The sequence below is a fragment of the Myotis davidii genome, unplaced genomic scaffold (genome assembly GCF_000327345.1).
Source record: "Myotis davidii unplaced genomic scaffold, ASM32734v1 scaffold130, whole genome shotgun sequence".
NCBI classification, from domain to species: domain Eukaryota; kingdom Metazoa; phylum Chordata; class Mammalia; order Chiroptera; family Vespertilionidae; genus Myotis; species Myotis davidii.
Window position 1 is genome coordinate 5470090 of NW_006285040.1, and position 19727 is coordinate 5489816.

The 19727-nt window shown below is 37.1% G+C and overlaps 1 protein-coding gene across 1 annotated transcript in view; it reads right to left on the reverse strand.

The window, feature by feature from the left end:
• The window catches only part of YTHDC2 (YTH domain containing 2), a 66566-nt gene extending 46845 nt beyond the window's left edge, over window positions 1-19721 (reverse strand). The window contains exons 1-7 of the mRNA XM_006755279.2: window positions 19671-19721; window positions 18210-18300; window positions 13764-13960; window positions 9599-9798; window positions 3234-3400; window positions 1462-1564; window positions 491-647 (exon numbers count right to left, since the gene is read on the reverse strand). Of these exons, the coding sequence (XP_006755342.1) occupies window positions 491-647; window positions 1462-1564; window positions 3234-3400; window positions 9599-9798; window positions 13764-13960; window positions 18210-18298 (913 nt within the window). The 5' untranslated portion in view covers window positions 18299-18300; window positions 19671-19721. The remainder of the gene's footprint in view (window positions 1-490; window positions 648-1461; window positions 1565-3233; window positions 3401-9598; window positions 9799-13763; window positions 13961-18209; window positions 18301-19670) is intronic.
• Window positions 19722-19727: the final 6 nt, after the last annotated feature.

The following is a 19727-nucleotide window of genomic DNA, read 5'->3' on the forward strand; positions in this document are numbered from 1 at the left end:
AGAACCCGGCTACAGAACTTGGTGACCGAACCTGGCTGGAGAACCTAGCGAGAGAACATGGCTACAGAACCTGGCTGGAGAACCTGGAGAAACTGGCTGGAGAACCTAGCAAGAGAACATGGACACAGAACTTGGCTGGAGATTGTGGCTAGAGATCCTGGCAGGGCTGCTGATCAACTGAACGCTGTCCCCATGTCATTCCTTCTTCGCCGACTCCGTCCACACCTTTGGGGACCTCTGGACCTGCTGGGGTTGGACCCCAGCAATTTCCTTTTAATACTAGAGAATTGGCCTCGTAACACAACAGCAAAGAGTTGTAGATGGAAAAGGATAAATAATAGAGCAATGACTAATTAAGCATATCTCAAAGGAAACAGAAATGGATACTCTCTACTTCAGAACATTTCCCAATTCTGATTACAATAAATATAATCATGCCAAAATGCATTCTTTGTACAAATGCTAAAAGAAATCTTATAATTTAACTTACTATATATCACTGGACAACTTCCAAAATATCTTATAAAGAGATTTACATCCAAGGCAGCACTAGAAAGAATTAGTTTCAAAGTTGGATGCTTTTGCAACAAATCTCTTAACTTTGTAAGTAAAAAATCACTAAATCGATCTCTTTCATGTACTTCATCCTGCAGTAAACAAAAATAAAACCATGGAATAGTTAAAAATTATAGATGACTAAATCTTTACAACTATGGAACTGCTAGGTTTACACTCATTCAAATTGACTGTATTAGTGAAAATTTTGTATTACGGACAATTCAGAAATAGACTTTAATAACCTAATATACGTTGTTGTTTTTCACAGAATATAAAACCACATAAACTAAAATAAACTCTGAATTAGTACAGTCTAATTTAATGTTCTTGTAATATAATATACAAAATCTGTTAGCATCAGGGTTCAGGTGCATCCTTTGGTTTGAATACACAGAACTAGTAAGTTTACAAAAGCTGCTTATTATAAGTTTATAAAACTCAATCTACTTCTTTTTATACAAACAGGATAAAAGCTTATAACTCTTTAATAGGGTGATAATTCATCTACTTTCTTCATTAGCAGCTTCACCATGAAGTTAAATGACTGTAAAGTATGCCCTAAGGCTGGTAAATACATATTAAAGGAGGAATCAGATGACTAAACATTCAGAGAAAACATTCACCATTCTAGAGAGCTCTATGTAAATGCATGCAAGTATAGTTTTCATACATAAAAAAGCACTTTTTAAAAAACTATCTACTTATTTTATTTTCTTATAAAATCTGATAATAGCTTAAATATAATATATATATTTCTAATAATTGTATAAAATAAAAAGTAACCTGATTATAATAGCCTGTTCAAACAAAAACAAATTGGTTCTCACTTATAGCCTATTCTAAAAATGTAATTATGTATTTCAATTTTATGGAAATTTATGGTAAATTCAGCAATATTCTTACCACAATAACATGTGTCACAGCTGACAATGTACTATCTCCTGCCATCAATGTTCGAAGCAATACCCCATTAGTGCAAAATGTCAGAAGTGTCTTAGGAGAAACCCTTTTTAAAAAATCAAAATAACATGCACAATTACAAGCATTATATGTAATTAAACCATGATCACATTAAATGCTAGTCTCATTTGTACTTTAACAAATGTTACTTTAAGTAACTAATAGCCCAACTGGTGTGACTCAGTGGTTGAGTGTTTAACCTATGAACCAACAGGTCACAGTTTGATTCCCAGTCAGGCACATGCCCAGGTTCCAGCCTTGATCCCCAGGAAGGGGCATGCAGGAGGCAGCTGATCAATGATTCTCTCTCATCAGTGATGTTTCTGTATCTCTCTCCCACTCACTTCTCTAAAATCAATAAAAATATTCTTTAAGTAATATAATACTGTATATATGCTTTATTAGCAAAGTTATGTGAAATATTTATTTTATGCCTGACAATCTCACAAAATTTTTATTACTAACAGCCTTTTATTAATTAAATGATTATTTTGTTAAAAAGCCATAAGCATGCCGAACCAGTTTGGCTCAGTGGATAGAGCCTCGGCCTGCGGACTCAAGGGTCCCAGGTTCGATTCCGATCAAGGGCATGTACCTTGGTTGCGAGCACATCCCCACTGGGGGGCGTGCAGGAGGCAGCTGGTCGATGTTTCTCTCTCATCGATGTTTCTAACTCTCTATCCCTCTCCCTTCTTCTCTGTAGAAAATCAATAAAATATATTTATAAAAAATAAATAAATAAATAAATAAAAATAAAAAGCCATAAGCAGATTTTTTTAAAAGACCTTAAATATAGGATGTCCCCCAAAAATGATACACACTTTAACATCTGATAGCTACGTAATTTTCACTCTTTTTTAGGTGATATGTGATAATGAGTGAAGCCAGACTAAGTTTGAGCAGAGAAAATTTATCCTAAAGTGCCACTAGACTTTTTTTAATGGAGATTTATAAAGGTAAAGTTTATGGTACAAAACCGGCAACAATTGATGAAATGAGGGCACACAAACACCAAACAATATGATTCTTGATGTTTGCAATTCCATTGCTTCACGTTATCAGTAAAGCCTGGACCAGAATGGTCATTAGTTTGAAAATAGGCATTGACAAAAAAATTTATTCATTTCTGTAAATTCTTTTAAATTTTTAAAATAAACTGTATAAACATTGACTTTATAATCATTCAAAGTGTGCATAAATTTTTTGGAGACACCCTGTACTTTTTGCTTGGGGACAAAAGTATATCATAAAAGGGATCAGCTTTTTAAACCACCATATCCAAACTATTGGAGCACAAAAATAGTACTATTGATGAAGAAAGTACTACTAATACTAACAATATTCAATACAGGCTCTAACATTTACTGAGTACTTACTATAAATTTCACATCAACGTACTCTAAATGCCTTTATTAGCCCTTCTCATTTTTACAGATGAGAAAACTGAGACCCAAAGACTTGAAATAACTTGTACTTGATCATAAAACTATGAAATTCCAATTTGTATCTATGGCCCAAACCCTTTCTCAACTATTTATTTATTAAAATCTCACTAAGTTTAGACATAACCTCAATGATCTGTCATAAAATTATTACTACTTGGAATAAATAATCATCTAACTTTTCAACTAACACATTCTCCATATTCAGTGAAACATAGACATTTATCTTTTCTAAGAATGATAAGAGATAGGCTAGTGAAGAATTATCTTTACCTGCTTTCTAATCGTATCTGATACCCAATTGTTTGACCAATCCTTTCTCTTCTCTCTGCAGCAACTCTTTCAGCCACAGCAATAGCTGCTAATCGTCTTGGTTGAGTACAAAATATTCGGCAAGGGATACCATTTTTAAAGCAATCATCTAATAGGAACTGAGGAATCTGAAATACAAGTTTTAAAGTGCTATAAAATGACATAATTAGATACCCAGAAAATCCACTGAAACACTATTAAAACTAAAAAAAACTCTGTAACATGTTCAAATATAAAATAATCATAAAATCAACAACTTTCATGTAATTGCTAATAATCGGCTAGAATGTGATTTAAAAAGATCTTGTTCAAGATCAACTTGAAACATCTTGCAGTGCTAGGAAGTAAGGAAGTGGTAAAAAAGTGATGAGTCATGCCAAAAGCACACAGGAACCAAGTGGAAGAAGTACTTAATGGCCAAATCTGGGAGAGTTGAGTAAAAAAAATTTAAACTAATTAATTATAAACCATATATAAAATAAATATTCATGAATCTACATGATAAAAATAATCAAATATATAAAAAGAAATAGTTAATGCTTATACAAAGATTATTAAAACACTAATAAAAAGCATAAAAGATCTGAATATATAAATAAATGACATATTTCTGAATGGGAATAATTACAAAAATGTCAATTCTCTCAAATTATTCTATAAAGTTAATGAAACGACAATCAAAATTCCACTGTGGGTTTTAATAGTGAAAAGCATAAAAAAATAGCCTAATACCAGGATTGTAAATACTTTTTTGTAGGTAAATTCAACCATGTCAGAAATATTCAAAAGTAAAAGTAAGTCTTCCTACCCCTTCCACTACCACTAGTCCTCTCCAAAAAAATAACTACTGTTAAGTTTCTTATGAACTCTTTCAGGGAAAAAAATGTTTACACAATTTAGCATATTTGTGTATATAAGCTGGTTTTTATTCATACAAAGTGATTACTTACACAATTTTGTAATTTGTAGATTTCACTTAACATATCAGATTACCTAATCCACTTTAATAACTGTATATCCTATTCTATGGATGTGCTATAATTTAACAAATTTAACTACACTTAAATAATTTCCAGGTTTTTGGACTTGTTATTATTGATGATGTTCCTTGCTATTACCAGTGCTGCACTGAATATCTATCTTCACATACTTCTATAGTCAGAGAATATAAATTAAATTTGAACAGAAAAACTATAAATTTCCCTCCAAAACAATTTATACTATTAATAAAGCAGAAATGCTGTTTTCCCAACACCTATGCAAATATTGGATATTGATCATTTTTAAATTTCTGCCAATCTGATAATTGAAAAATTAAATTGTTCTGATTTCATTTAACTATGAGTGAGAACATCTTTTCATACATATCTTAGCCTCTGGGATTTTTTTAAACTTGACTATTTTACCCAGAAGCATGCATATACACAGCTAAGAAATATTTTAAAAGAAAATATAATGAAGAGGAATGTTGTTTTACATGCTATAAAGCTACAAAAAGCAAAAGGTGAGATCCTAGTGCAAAAATACAACTAAATATACATAACAAAAATTCTAGAAATTGGTTCACAGACTACAGAAACTTAGTATTTGATCAAAAGTGTTATCTTAAATAAGGGAAAAAAGATAACTACAAATTATATTGGAACAACTAGATATTAACATGAGGAAAAAAGTAAGATTTCTACCTGATATGATAAAATAAATTCCAGATGGATTTTAAAACTATAAATTAAAAAAATATTAAGAAAAAATAATTATAGGAAAATGTTTTTTCATTCTGGAATTGCATAAGATATTAGTTTCAGGTGTACACCACCACAGTGATTTGACATTTATATGTCTTACAAAGTGATCACCACAGGAAGTCCAGTAACCATCTATCACCACACAGTTACTGCAATTTACTTGACTGTATTCCCTATGCTTAATCTTGGAGTAGGAAATGCCTTCCTTAGCATGGCAAAAGACCTTAAAAAATATTGATAGATTTGACTATAAGTAAAGCAAACGAAAAATTGAGAAAAATTATGTTCAAGATATCTGACAACAGGCATGTATCTATGATATATAAAGTACTATTAAAAGTAAATCCAAAATGATTAAGCCAAACAAAAAACGGGATGTAAATAAGCAAGTCACAAAATATAAATAGGTACTAAGCGAATAAAAAATATTCAACTCTCTAAGAATCAAAGAAATGCAAATTAAAACATTTTTTGCTTGTCAGATTGATAGAAGTAAAAAAAAAAATTATATCCACTGTAGCCCAAAGTTTAGAGAAATAGAAACTTTCAATACAATTTTAATACACTAACTTTTTCAGATTAATAGACAATAACTACTTAATCCAGCTACCAATATATTAAGTGCCACATTCTTGATCCATCATTTAGGATCCACTTCTAGGAATTTATTGTATTAAATCATTTCCACATATTGACACAGTACAACACAAGAATAAGATTCCTGTTCTGCCACTTCCTACCTATGTAAATTTGGACAGATTAACATCTGCAAGTTTTAGTTTTTATTCCTTATCTGTTACAAGATTATAAATAGTCTACACGTCTTGGTTTAAATGCTAGAACTCTTGCAAAAGTCAAGCACATAGTAAACTGTCATTTTTTATCATTTTATTACAAAAATGTTTAGGAATACTATAAAGTTGTTTAAAAAATGAGATAGTTTCTCGGTACTGACATAAGAAAACAACCACCATCCAATATCTATTAAGTGAAAAAAGCAAGATGAAAAATATATGTATGGGACTATCCCCATGTTTGTTTTTTTTTAAAAAAAAAAGACACACTGAGTGGCCAGATTATTATGACCACCTCACGTTTGTAGGCAAATTAGCTATAATTTCACACTAAAGTTGCTAGAGGGCCAGACCATTATAAATAGGGAAGCAGGTTGTTTACCATGACAGAAGTGATTTTTTCTGAAGATATGGGTAAACAACACATTTAACAGCCTTTGAACATGGGGTATATATTATTATGAGTGGCCAGATTATTATGACCAACCTGACGTTTGTAGGCAAATTAGCCGTACATGGCATCATATGGGATATGGAAGCCAAAGGCCTGTTCGAACACCTCTACTGTCTGAAGTTACCAAGATAAAACGTCTCCAATTTACACAGGAACACAAGGATTGGACAGTCAAGCACTGGAAAAAAGTCATGTGGTCCAATGAATCATGTTTCCAGTTGCAACCCTTCAAGCTGGTGGGGGCAGTGTTATAGTTTGGGGCATATTTTCCTGGCATGATTTGGGTCCTTTAATTCGTGTGGAACGTTTGCATAGCACAACATACCTAAATATCGTTGCTGATCAAGTTCATCCTATCATGTTGATCGCATATCCCAATGGAGATGGCTTCTTCCAACAAGACAATGCGCCATGCCATGGTGCTCGTATTGTGCAGGAGTGGTTTCAAAAACATGAGGGAGACTTTACCTTGCTTAGGTGGCCCCCACAATCAGCAGATCTCAATCCAATTGAGCATTTGTGGGATGAAATTAAAAGAGCCATCAGGCATCTGGCTCCACAACCATCCAATCTCACAGAACTGGACAGTGCTATTCATCAGGCATGGTGTCAGATTCCTCGCATCACCTTTCAACATCTCGTGGAGTCAGTGCCAAGAAGAATCGCCGCAGTATTGAAGGCAAAAGGTGGCCCAACGAAGTACTGATGGGGCGATCATAATCACCTGGCCACTCAGTATGTGTGTGTGTGTGTATGTGTGTGTGTGTGTGTGTGAGCGCGTCAGAAATATATACTCCAAGTTTCTGACAAAAACACAAGGACAGAGTATGGCAAGAAAATTAGAAATCTTTCACTTTCTATGTAATATTTTTCAGAATGTTTGAATTTTACTTAATAAACATGAATAATGAATATGAAAATTCAAAAAATACTTAACTTCTTAATGTTACTAAGGCAAGATGAAACTAGCTAATAATATTAATTTTAAACTCTGTTATATTTATAGTTCATAGACCAGAAACATTAATAATGTTACTTTAACTTCCAATTAACATACAGTTATTTATCAGGTTTAAACCTATCAGATTAACAAGGAGCATATTATTTAATTACTCATTAATTTCTCAAGTATCCTTTCATTGCTAGTAAAATGATACACTGAGTTGTGAAAATAGGCATACATAATTCCAATGTACAAATATTATTAGCAAGGACATTCAAAGAATTTTAATAAAAATATATTCATTATATTTAGCAAAGTTTTCACAATCTCTATTCATAAAATTAAAAACACTACAAATAACACTCACTGGCAAAACTTATAGTAATACTGAAACAATCATAACAATCTAAGACATCTGGACAGACTGGACTCCATGGAATTTCACTTAATCATAAAGGGATTCATGCTGAAGAAAAATTTTATATATTGTATTCAGATAAGAATTTCATTATGTTTTTAATTATTTGGTTTTACAGTGTCAAGTTTCAGGGATAAAGAGTTACACTTCTGTAAAAACAGTTAAGTCTTACAAGAAAATAATTTGTAAAGTTTATAGTCAGCCTCTCCTACCACCTTGCATTCCTTATTGACTGTTTTTTAAACCAACCAACATAACCATAGGAAATCTTAAGCAACTGTCAAAGTAAATATATTTGTCCATAAAAGAAAAGAATGTAAAATTATATTAGCTATCCCATCTGAATCTCTATCAAAAGCAAAGTAATTTTACTATTTTAACATACTAACATGTTAGAGAACATAACCAAGAAAAGGTCCTATCACTGTACCACTCTTATTTCCAAACTCTCACCGTAATGACTAAAACTTCATAATAAAGTACTCTGATTCTGAACATCCAAGTCAAACTTGTCATATTAATTCTATTCTACAATTTTATATTAACATGTTGTTGTTATTAACATTACTTTTAATTTAGCTGCTACTTATAAAATCACTGTATTAGGCACTTTATATACACCTCTAAATTTCACCTTGAATAGTAGCAATTATTAGCTCCATTTTACAAATGAAAACTCTAGCTCACAGCCTGAAAGTTTACTCCCAATAAATGAGGAAAGTAGAATTTGAACTGAAAGCCAAAGACCACATTCCTTCTATTGATGACAAATCACATCCTCACCTTTGTTTAAATGAAGGTGCAATGTACTAGTTTAAAAATAAATATTTGAAAATATTTCCTTTCTACAAAGTCTTAAATGTAGACCCAGTAATAACTTATTTCTGAAATAACCATTAAAGTAACCAGAAGTTTCTTTGCCTGTTTTTGTTTAAATACACATAGTATAAATTTAATACAGTAAAACCTTGATATAATGGACCAATTCAGGCAAGGGGATGTCCATTAAAGTGGAAAGTCTGTTATGTACTAAAGTAGGTTTTCCGAATGTATATGTTAAAAAATCGACAAATTAGTTTACCTGTTTTTATTTATATAGACATGTTTGTGTAATTAAAATTAAATACGTATGAAAAGTTTAACTTCACAGAAAAGTGTTCTATATGTATTACAGTAACTTTAAATTTATACTAAATAGGTCTAGTAAATGCATGCATTCACCAGTCACTGAGAGTAAACAAATGCACATGGAGGGGCACTGCTTAGCGTACATCCAAACAAAGGCCAGCACACATTAAAACTACTGCAGTACACGACAACAGAACCAATTACTGCCTGCAATGCAGTGTGATCACAAGCTAATCATTTGCCAAACACTGTTTACCAGCAGAGACTCTTGGATTTAAATATGTACACTACAGTTATAGACATGTAATTTATTTATGTCAGCGAAATTCCTACAGTTTTTTCCAACACATGGCCTATTTGCTAAAATTTGTTAAAAATAACAGTAACTGCCCTAACCGGTTTTGCTCAGTGGATAGAGCGTTGGCTTGCAGACCGAAGGATCCCAGGTTCTATTCCAGTCAAGGGCATGTACCTTGGTTGCGGGCACATCTCCAGTGGGAGGTGTGCAGGAGGCAGCTGATCGATGTTTTCTCTCTCATTGATGTTTCTAACTCTCTATTCCTCTCCCTCTCTGTAAAAAACCAATAAAATATATTTTTTAAAAAAATATCAGTAACTAATAACAACAACAACAAAATAACCTGTTAATTTAATTATAAGCAAATCTTAGTTAAAAGCATTTTAAAATTAACGGAGTGTTAATTTTCACATATGACACGGACTGGAAATTTTGTCTGTTAAACCCGAGATCTATTAAATAAAGGTCTGAAAAATCGAGGGTTTTCAGTATAAAACTGTCATATGGGATAAAATATTTTTTTCTGCTATAAACAAGGAAACAAACCTGTGTAGTCTTTCCAGACCCAGTTTCTCCTACAATCAAAACTACTTTATTTTCTTTAATTATTTTAACAATTTCTTCTTGTTTCTCAAACACTGGCAAAGACTGCCTGAAAGAATCAAATTCGGATTCTCCTCTTTTCACTGGGATCTGAGGTATGCCATTGTTGAGTCGCCCACTTGTCTTGCTCATTTCCCGGTTTTCTTTGAAAATGAATAAAAAAATAAATTTATAATCAACATTAAAAAATGTGTTAAAAACAAAATAAGTAATTTCTAATGTAATTTCATTGAAATGTTTCTTCTCTACTCCGTCCATATAAAGTTTTTCAAGCAAGGTCTCAACTGTTGTACTCCCATACTTACTATTCTTAGAGAATATGTTACAAATTTCAGTATTATTTAGAAAACATATTTCTCAAAAGTATTTCTGATGCATAATATTTACAAATAAACAAAAATCAATCATTCAATAGCCATTACTAATAAAGCATGATTTGATATCTTAAAATGATTTTCAGGCTTGTTTCTATCAATAACATAGAAAATTAGGAAATATTATAGTAGGAAACAATGTGAATTATATTTACCAAGTCCAATGTGAAAACACATCATGAAAAAAATACCCTGTATGTTTAAGTTAAACATGTAAGATTATGTGACCAAATAGAATAATATGTATAAACTAGAGGCCCAGTGCACGAGATTTGTGCACTGGAGGGGGGGGTCATCTCCCTCAGCCTGCCTGCACCCTCTCGCAGTGCGGGACCCCTGAGGGGATATCTGCCTGCAGTCTTAGGCCCAATACCCTGGGATTGAGCCTAAGCTGGTGGTCAGACATCCCTCTCGCAATCTGGGGCTCTCGCAGTCTGGGGCCCTCACTCCTTACCGCCTGCCTGCAGCGGAAGCAGGAGAGGCTCCCACCACCATTGCTACACTCCCCAGCCATGAGCCAGGCTCACTGCTCCTTAGCACTGCCTTGGAGACAGGAGAGGCTCCCACCACCGCCACTGTGCTTGCCAGCCATGACCACGGCTTCTGGCTGAGTGGCGCTCCCCCTGTGGGAATACACTGACCACCAGGGGGCAGCTTTTGCGTTGAGCATCTGCCTGTTGGTGGTCAGTGCACATCACAGCAATGGTTGTTCTGCTGTTCGGTTGATTTGCATATTAGAGTTTTATTATCTACTAGAGGCCTGTGCACTCGGGGGGTCCTTCAACCGGGCCTGTGCCCTCTTGCATTCTGGGAGCCCTTGGGGGATGCCCGACTGATGGGAATGTCCCCCCAGGGAACAGGCCTAAGCCAGCAGTGGGACATCCTGGTGGCGGGAGAGCCAGGCTTCTGGCTGAGTGGCATTGAGCGTCTGCCCCCTGGTGGTCAGTGCACATCATAGCGATCAGTCATTCCACCATTGAGTCAATTGGCATATAAGCCTTTTATTATATAGGACTAGAGGCCCGGTGCACAAAAATTTGTATACGCGGGCGGGAGGGGGAGGGTCCCTCAGCCCGGCCTGTACCCTCTAGCAGTCTGGGACCCCTTGGGAGATAACGACCTGCTGGCTTAGGCCTGCTCCCGGGTGGCAGAGGGCAGGCCCAATCCCTAGGTGCAGCCCCTGGTTGGGCTCAGAGCAGGACTGATAGGAGAATTGGGGCGCGGCCCCCTGTCATGCACAGAGCAGGGCGGATTGGGAGGTTGCGATGCCACCCTCAGTCACGCTCAGGGTAGGGCCGATTGGGGGGTTGGGGCACCACCCCGTCACACTCAAGGCAGGGTCGATGGGGAGTTCGCACCGCCACCCCTTGTCACGCATAGAGCAGGGCCAATCAGGGGGTTGGGACGCCGCCACTCTCACACTCAGGGCAGGGCCGATGGGGAGGTTACGGCTCTACCCCGTCACACACAGAGCAGGGCCCGTGGGGAGGGTGGGGTGCCGCACCCTGTCACATACAGAGCCGCAGGGCAATCAGGGGGTTTGGGCGCTGCCCACTGTCATGCTGACCTAGGTGCTGGGAGGCCTCACGGCTCCACTGATCCCGGTGCTGGGAGGCATATTACCCTTTTACTATATAGGGTAGAGGCCTGGTGCATGGGTGGGGGCCAGTTGGTTTGCCCTGAAGGGTGTCCTGGATCAGGGTGGGGGACCCCAGTGGGGTGCATGGCCAGCCTGGGTGAGGGGATGATGGCTGTTTGCAGCTGGTCACACACCCTTCAGGGTGGGGGTCTCCACTGGGGTGCCTGGCCAGTCTGGGTGAGGGGCTGAGGGCTGTTTTCAGGCTGGGGGTGACTGAAGCTCCCAACCGCTCCTTTTTTCCTTTTTTTTTTTTTTTATTCTGGGCCAGTTTTAGCTTGAGGCTTGGCTCCAGCTCTTAGGCGTCCGCTGCTGAAAGTAGGTTTCTGGCCTTTGCATACCATGTTGCGATCCTGCTGGCTGAAGTCCGGTGGTATTTGTTACTGTGTTTCTTAAACTGCAGGCTCAGAGGCCTACAGCGGCAGGCGGGGAACGTTGGAGTCCTCTGTCACTGAGGCCAGCAAGCCTCATGTTAGTTTCAAGCTGCCTGGCTGTTGGCCGCCATCTTGGCTGGCAGTTAATTTGCATATCTCGCTGATTAGCCAATGGGAAGGGTAGCGGTCGTACACCAATTACCATGTTTCTCTTTTATTAGTGTAGATAATAAAAGTGTAATATGTTAATTAGGATGGATGTCCTTCCAGACGACCTTCCAGACAAAGCTGGGGCTGCAAGGGAAGCCCAGGTCCCAGGTGCCTGCCGATGGCCAGAGGGAAGCCTGGGTCCCAGGGGAAGCTGGTGCCAGCAGCCAGGGGAGGTAAACCTACTCTTGCACGAATTTCATGTATCAGGCCTCTAGTATAGGATATAAGGCTCTAATGCTTATCAAATTTCCTAATTGAGTATTCTGGCCAACTTCTACACTTACCTAAACAGACAGGAATAAAATAGAGCTATGATGTATTTATATTCTTCACACAATTAAAAATATTTTGCATGTGTGTATTTAAACTTAAATTCCTTGGTATCTAGTACCATGTGTTTTCTGGATTCTGCAAACCTACTCCAATAGACTGAAAATTATGCACATTCTGTCACTTCAGGTAATAAATAATTTTCTCACTAGGGAAGTTAAATTTTTAAACAGTGAAATTGCCACTTAATTTTATAACCTAAATATATTATTACTGCCGAAACCGGTTTGGCTCAGTGGATAGAGCGTCGGCCTGCGGACTGAAAGGTCCCAGGTTCGAGTCCGGTCAAGGGCATGTACCTGGGTTGCGGGCACATCCCCAGTGGGAGATGTGCAGGAGGCAGCTGATCGATGTTTCTCTCTCATCAATGTTTCTAACTCTCTATCTCTCTCCCTTCCTCTCTGTAGAAAATCAATAAAATATATTTAAAAAAATATATATATTATTACCTTTCAACAAATTAATGTACTGAACATTCTGTCCTGTCTCTTACCAGAAGCTAAAACTCAATTCCAAAACTCACTCATTAGCATGTCACAGCAGCATAATATAGGAAAGTCTAGACCAGGGGTCCTCAAGCTACAGCCCACGGGCCACATGCAAATACAAATACTGTATTTGTTCCCGTTTTGTTTTTTTACTTCAAAATAAGATATGTGCAGTGTGCATAGGAATTTGTTCATAGTTTTTTTTTAAACTATAGTCCGGCCCTCCAACAGTCTGAGGGACAGTGAACTGGCCCCCTGTTTAAAAAGTTTGAGGACCCTGGTCTAGACCATGTAGTCAAATCTCAGCTCTGCAGTTTATTGGCTGATTGAATGGCCTTGAACAAACTATTTAACTTCTCTGAACCCGTTTATTCACCTATGAGATAGGGGAAATTCCTACCTTGCAAGAGTTGCTATGAGGCCCTGTATAGAGTTTAGTATACTGCCTACCACAGAGTAAATGCTCAATAAATGGTAGCTATTACTATGACACTTAAAAAGAAAACTTGTTTAACTTCATGACATGCCTTAACACTGCATTTCATTCCAAAATTTTTATAAGTTTTAATAATTTCAATAAGCTATTCACACTGGGAAATCTTACTTCATCTTAGTTTTTAAAAATAAATTTAAAATGGAAAAAGAACAGTCATCAAATAATAGGATAAACACAGAAGCTCCCCAGAAAATACATACCAGCTTCAACTGCAAACACATTTCCTCTTTCTGTTTTAGGCAGAAGTTCAGTACGTTCTTTATTGGTGACGGGAAATCTTTGAATTAGGCTCCTAACAGCATGTTTTGTATTATGAGTCAAATTACAGGTCATCATTGCATGAGCTGTTTCTGATCCATCTTTCTTCTTCACAGTTAGGTATCTATTTGCTCCCTTCCTGAATATTAACAAAAATCATTTATTTACTATATATAGTCAATTTGTTCACATATGATGTATGCCTACTTAGAAAATACATGTCAAGCAAAACACTGAAAAAAATCAAAATGATTTGGGAAAAGATGCTGAAAATCCCAAAAACTCAATTAAAGAGGGCTGTGGTGCTAAAGTGACGACAAGACCACTTTCAATTAAAATTTCAAAATGCTGCAAATCCAATTTTAAGTCAGTAAAAATGGCTTACTTACCCACAAGTGTTAAAGTTTGTCCTAGCGGACTTCATGGTGTATGACAACAATTAACTCATGCATGCTGGGAAGCCTGGGGGGGGGGGGGGAGTATCTGAACAACAGAATCTAAAAGTGATAATAAAAAAGTTATGGTTCACTGTGCAGACTAACATATCCCACTGAATGTCTCACAGTATGCTGGTAATGTCACACTCTCATGAAGACCTGTTAAGAGAGCCAACTTTAGTAGTTGGGCCCCCAAAAAAGCATAAATCAACATTATTGGTAAGAATTTTCAAATGCATACTGGGGAAAAAAAGTTTTCAAAGCTTCTGATACTAGCCTTCATATACAAGGCAATGCTACCAGATGTGGGGAAAAATGCTAGATAACTGAAATTCAAATGAACTTTTAAAAGTAAAAAAATGCAAGCCCCATATGCAATTTTTAAGTATAAAAATAAATGTATGGAAATTACAGATAAAAACATCCCAACTTTAAAGGGTAAAAATAGCCTGGACAACGTGGTTCAGTGGATAAGAATCTACAGGTAATGGTTCAATTCCTGGGCAGGATACATGCCTGGTTTGTGGGCCCAATCCCCAGTGGGGGGCCTGCAGAAGGCAGCCAAACAATGATTCTCTTTCATCATTGCTATTTCTATCTCTCTCTAACTTTCTCTTTCTCTCTGAAATCAATAAAAATATACTTAAAAATAAATAAAATAAAAGGTAAAAGTAACCAATACATGTTATGATGAAGTATTGGCATTTCAATGCCTTTTTTCTTTAAAAAACAAACAAATATATAACTAATCAAATTTATGCAATTTTAAGAATCAGTTCATCAATTATATAACATTTAGATAGCATGTTACTGACTATACAGGGGTCCTCAAACTTTTTAAACAGGGGGCCGGTTCACTGTCCCTCAGACCGTTGGAGGGCCAGCCTATAGTTTAAAAAAGAAACTATGAACTAATTCCTATGCACACTGCACATATCTTATTTTGAAGTAAAAAAACAAAATGGGAACAAATACAATATTTGTATTTGTATGTGGCCTGCGGGCAGTAGTTTGAGGACCCCTGATTTAAGATATTCTAATACAGCCATCTGCATCACTATTCCCCACTTTCCAAATGTGTAAATGGTTTAAAAGATCAGCTAAAGAACCAAAATCTAAAATGACTGCTTAAAAAGCTCACAGCCACCAAGGAACTAATGTCTCTAAAAAAATAATACACAAGCATTCGATGCCCCGTAAATGCTTAATTTCATATCTCCTTAATTTATACTTGTGTTAGGCAGATAGATGAAAAGATCTTTCAATTTTTTAAAAGAAGGGAGATTTTTAAAAAGTGATCAGAAAAAAATTATAAATTTTCACACAGTAAGCCTAGAATCTATTTTTAGACCTTAGAAGAAACTCAAAATAAACTATCACAGAATCTTAACTAAAACAAATTTACACCTTCATGTTTTACATTTTAAAAAATAAGCCTTAAAAAATATAGGCCCTTAAAGTTTAAAGACATGACCAAAGTTAGAGAATAAGGCAGTGAGACACCGGGAGTAAAATCAAGGTTTCCTGACCTTTCCTCTACACCAGGATCTCTCTCAAGTAATAATAATACCAGGGATAATAATACCAGGCACAACATTTAAAAAGCAGAAAAACGAACTTCCTAAATTAATGAAGTTAATGCTAGGAGGTTAAAAAATATTTACTCAAGGTTGAACAGAAAAGCCCATGAAATGTAAGCCAGGCACAAATTCTCAAATAAATGAAAATAAAAGAGTTAAGTATATTCAAAATGATTTAGTTCTTTCTATGTGTGAAAAGAAGGAAAGGCACTTGAAAAGCACAAGGACCACTCGATAAACATTGTACTACATTTGTTAAAAGATAAAAAGGGGGCAAAAGTGCTAGGGAATTTCATAAGAGGTATTGTGGAACATTGGATATTGCTATTAGGGCCTGGATTAGTAGGCAGGGTTGCCTTGCTTCCCTTAGCATCTGTTTTCCTTTTTTCCTCTCTGTCTTTGAAATTCCCTTAGCATGTTTTCCTTTCCTGTCTCTTTAGTGTTTCTTATCCCCCTTTTTGTCCTGATAACTTCTTTCTTGCTCTCCCCTTTCCCAGATGTTTTCTCCATTTCTAGGCCATCCCTTAAATCAGTGGTTCTCAACCTTCCTAATGCTGCAACCCTTTAATACAGTTCCTCATGTTGTAGTGACCCCCAATTTCATTGTTACAAATTGAACATAATTAAAGCATAATGATTAATCACAAAAACAATATGTAATTATATATGTGTTTTCCGATGGTCTTAGGCAACCTGTGAAAGGGTCATTCAACCCCCAAAGGGGTCGCGACCCACAGGTTGAGAACCGCTGCCTTAAATGATCACACTACTGAACAAAAGTAGAGGCAATCTATTCAAATGGACTGCTTTTCAAAGAGCAATTTGTAATTGTCATTTCTAAGTTAATTTTTCAGAATTCAGAACCCATTTAACCACAGAAATGGTGTAACTGCAGAACTGTGCATTTTTCTAATGCAGGCTCACTAGCTCTTATCTGTAAATTTTAAACCCAAACAGTTCTGAAAGATTTTTTTAAGTGTAGCAACTTCAACTGGCAGCAAAGCCTGATTAAATTGACCTGAGGCTATTTCCAGTCTTTATTTATTTTAGTGTGAATAATCATACATTTTTCAGTAGAAAAACTAATGTGATTGAAGGTGATGCCTACACCTTATTAGGGGTATTACATAACATATTGAAATTATTCCCTAATACCTTGCTAACATCAGAAAAACCTGAATCTCAAAACATATTGATCCAGGTGTTTTTAGACAAAGGATTATGCCCCTACATTCCATTTTTATTTCCAAGTGCTGTATTTTACCTATCCAGAGGACTCTAACATGGGGGTGCTTAGGATCCTAGCCATTGTTCCAGCATTGGCCTCAGTGATGTTCAAAATGCACATTCACCTAAGCTAAATCCCCTGTCAGTAATCTGTCACTGTTGTGGACATTCATATGCAAGACATACCTACATCAGCTAATTTCACCTTAGAATCTTCCTACTATTTATTTATTAATATATTTACTTAATAAAGTATTGTTTTCCTCCTCTTAACCTAAAAGGGAGTAAGCTGAAATTTTATGCCCCCCTCCCATGGTTCCCATCCAGAGGCAATTTTGCTCTCCAGGGAACATTTTAGCAATGTCTAGAGGCGTTTTTTGGTTGTTACAACTGGGGAGGAAGTTGTCTGGTATACATATAGGTGTAAAAGCTTAAACATCCCACATTGCAAAAAAAAAAAAAGCCCTCCAAAATCAAGAATTACCCAGTCCGAAATGCCAATTGTTCCAATATTGAGAAGCTCTGCTATACAGCAATCCCACCACCCTTAGTCTCAAAATAAAATAGTTCCACAGAATTTCAAAGCTCTTCAATTTGGATACCTCAAATGACCTTTCCCCACTATGGTTCAGTGACTCTCAAAAAATATGTACTGTTTCCTCCTGTTCCATTTTATTTAATCAGTTCTAATCATCAGATTCTTGATTTAGTAAGAAAAAAAAGTCAATGTGTTCTAAGGCTTACCATTACAGTAGTAGTGTAACATTACACAGTAGTAGTGTAACATTAAAAGAGAAATTTTGTAAATAATTATACTTATTACCTTTAGTCCATCCATTTTTTAAAAAAAAAAGACTGTTTCAATGAAATAAGAAAATATTTCTCTCAAGTAATCAACTTCAAATTTTAAACTATTTTTTCTTACATCTTAAAGTTTACTTTTTTTTGCCCCTAGGGAAAACAAAAAAAGGGGGGATTGAAGGAAAAGGAAAGAGCTTATGTTTGGTACAGACATGAATCAGTTTATCTACATACAATATAATTAAGAATGTGAACCTAGAACAGTACTATTTAAATGTAGTCAGAATAACTGTTCTTTTCTTGGTAAATAATTTTCTTTAAATAAGAAAAGCTATCAGCTTACCCTTTACTTTTAGAGACCAAACCAAGAGACTGACTCAATCGATGAATAAAGGCTCGTTCGGTACTGGTCAAAGAAGAAGGAAATTCCATTTCTACAAGGGAAAAGACACACAAAGTACCATTTGGGGACAAGTAATTTTCTTTCAAGGTGCTTCAATATTGCTTTCATAGATATAAAATATGAAAAGATCTTATGTGCATATAATCAAATTATATTCTATGTGAAAAGTAGATATTCAATAGCTACTGAATGTCTACCACAGTTATAGTCATGAAAATTAAATCCAAGTGTGTGAAGAATTCTAATGGTTCCCCAAAGATTCTACTTATGAATGCTAGAAGCGTGCGTTGGTATGATGACTGATGAAGACATTTTACGACTTTAACTTCGTCCTCACTTGCTTAACTAACAAAATGCTCATTTCCTGCGGAAACCGGTTTGGCTCAGTGGATAGAGCGTCAGCCTGCGGACTGAAAGGTCCCAGGTTTGATTCCGGCCAAGGGCATGTACCCGCGTTGCGGGCACATCCCCAGTAGGAGATGTGCAGGAGGCAGCTGATCGATGTTTCTAACTCTCTATCTCTCTCCCTTCCTCTCTGTGAAAAATGAATAAAATATATTTTTAAAAAATGCTCATTTCCTGCCATGGTTAATGATGCTCAAGCATTATGAATGCTCGACATCAAACACCTTGAAGGCATATTTTCTTTTGCCTTCAAAACTGTACAGACTTCCTATTTCACCCGCTCACAAGAGATCTGCTGCTCTTTATTGCTGAGGCTGCACCTCTGCTGACAGTAAGTTCCGAACCACTCTGCGCAGGTCATTCCCGGTTGGGAACTGTAAGCCCCCAGAGCGAGGGGCCCCCTATGGAGGCCAGCAAAGCCGGGGGAGCCTCGGTACCCTGGACGTATCCCCAGAGGCCGGCGACTGGGTCTGCGCCGTGTGGCGCCAGGCAAGCAGCTCTCCAACCCGAACAGGTGCGAAAGCCGTTTCCCAGGCCAAAACAGGTTTCATTTTTTTTCTCAAGGGTTTAGCGTGATGCTTCTAGGATTTAACCAAAGCACTACATATTGCCAGTGCCTTTATTTGTCTGATTTCCTTCTGCTCTTCTCGTGTGGCTCAAACGTACCACAGCTTCCTTAAAACAATAAAAATAAAAATGTAGGGGCTTATCAGGAGTTCAACACCGTGGCTCAGCCGCCCGCAGCTGCCAACAGCCTGTCCCCGGGGGAAGAAACGCCCCGGCCGCAGGGCACCCGGACCTTTCACCTGAGGCTACACTCGCGCCCGCACGCCGCCCTCAGCAGGATGCCCGGCGGCCCTTCACAGCCCGCCGGAGGCTCCCCGCTGGGCCCGGTCTGCCCGGTCGGCACCGAGGCAGCCCCTTCGCCCCGGGGGCCAGAGGGGCCAGGGGATCAGGGGAGGGGGCCGCCGGCGGGGTCCTGGTCAGGAGCCTCACCTTTCTGGTCCCCATATCGGAAGCGCTCCAGAGCGATATTAACTGCGATTTTCACCT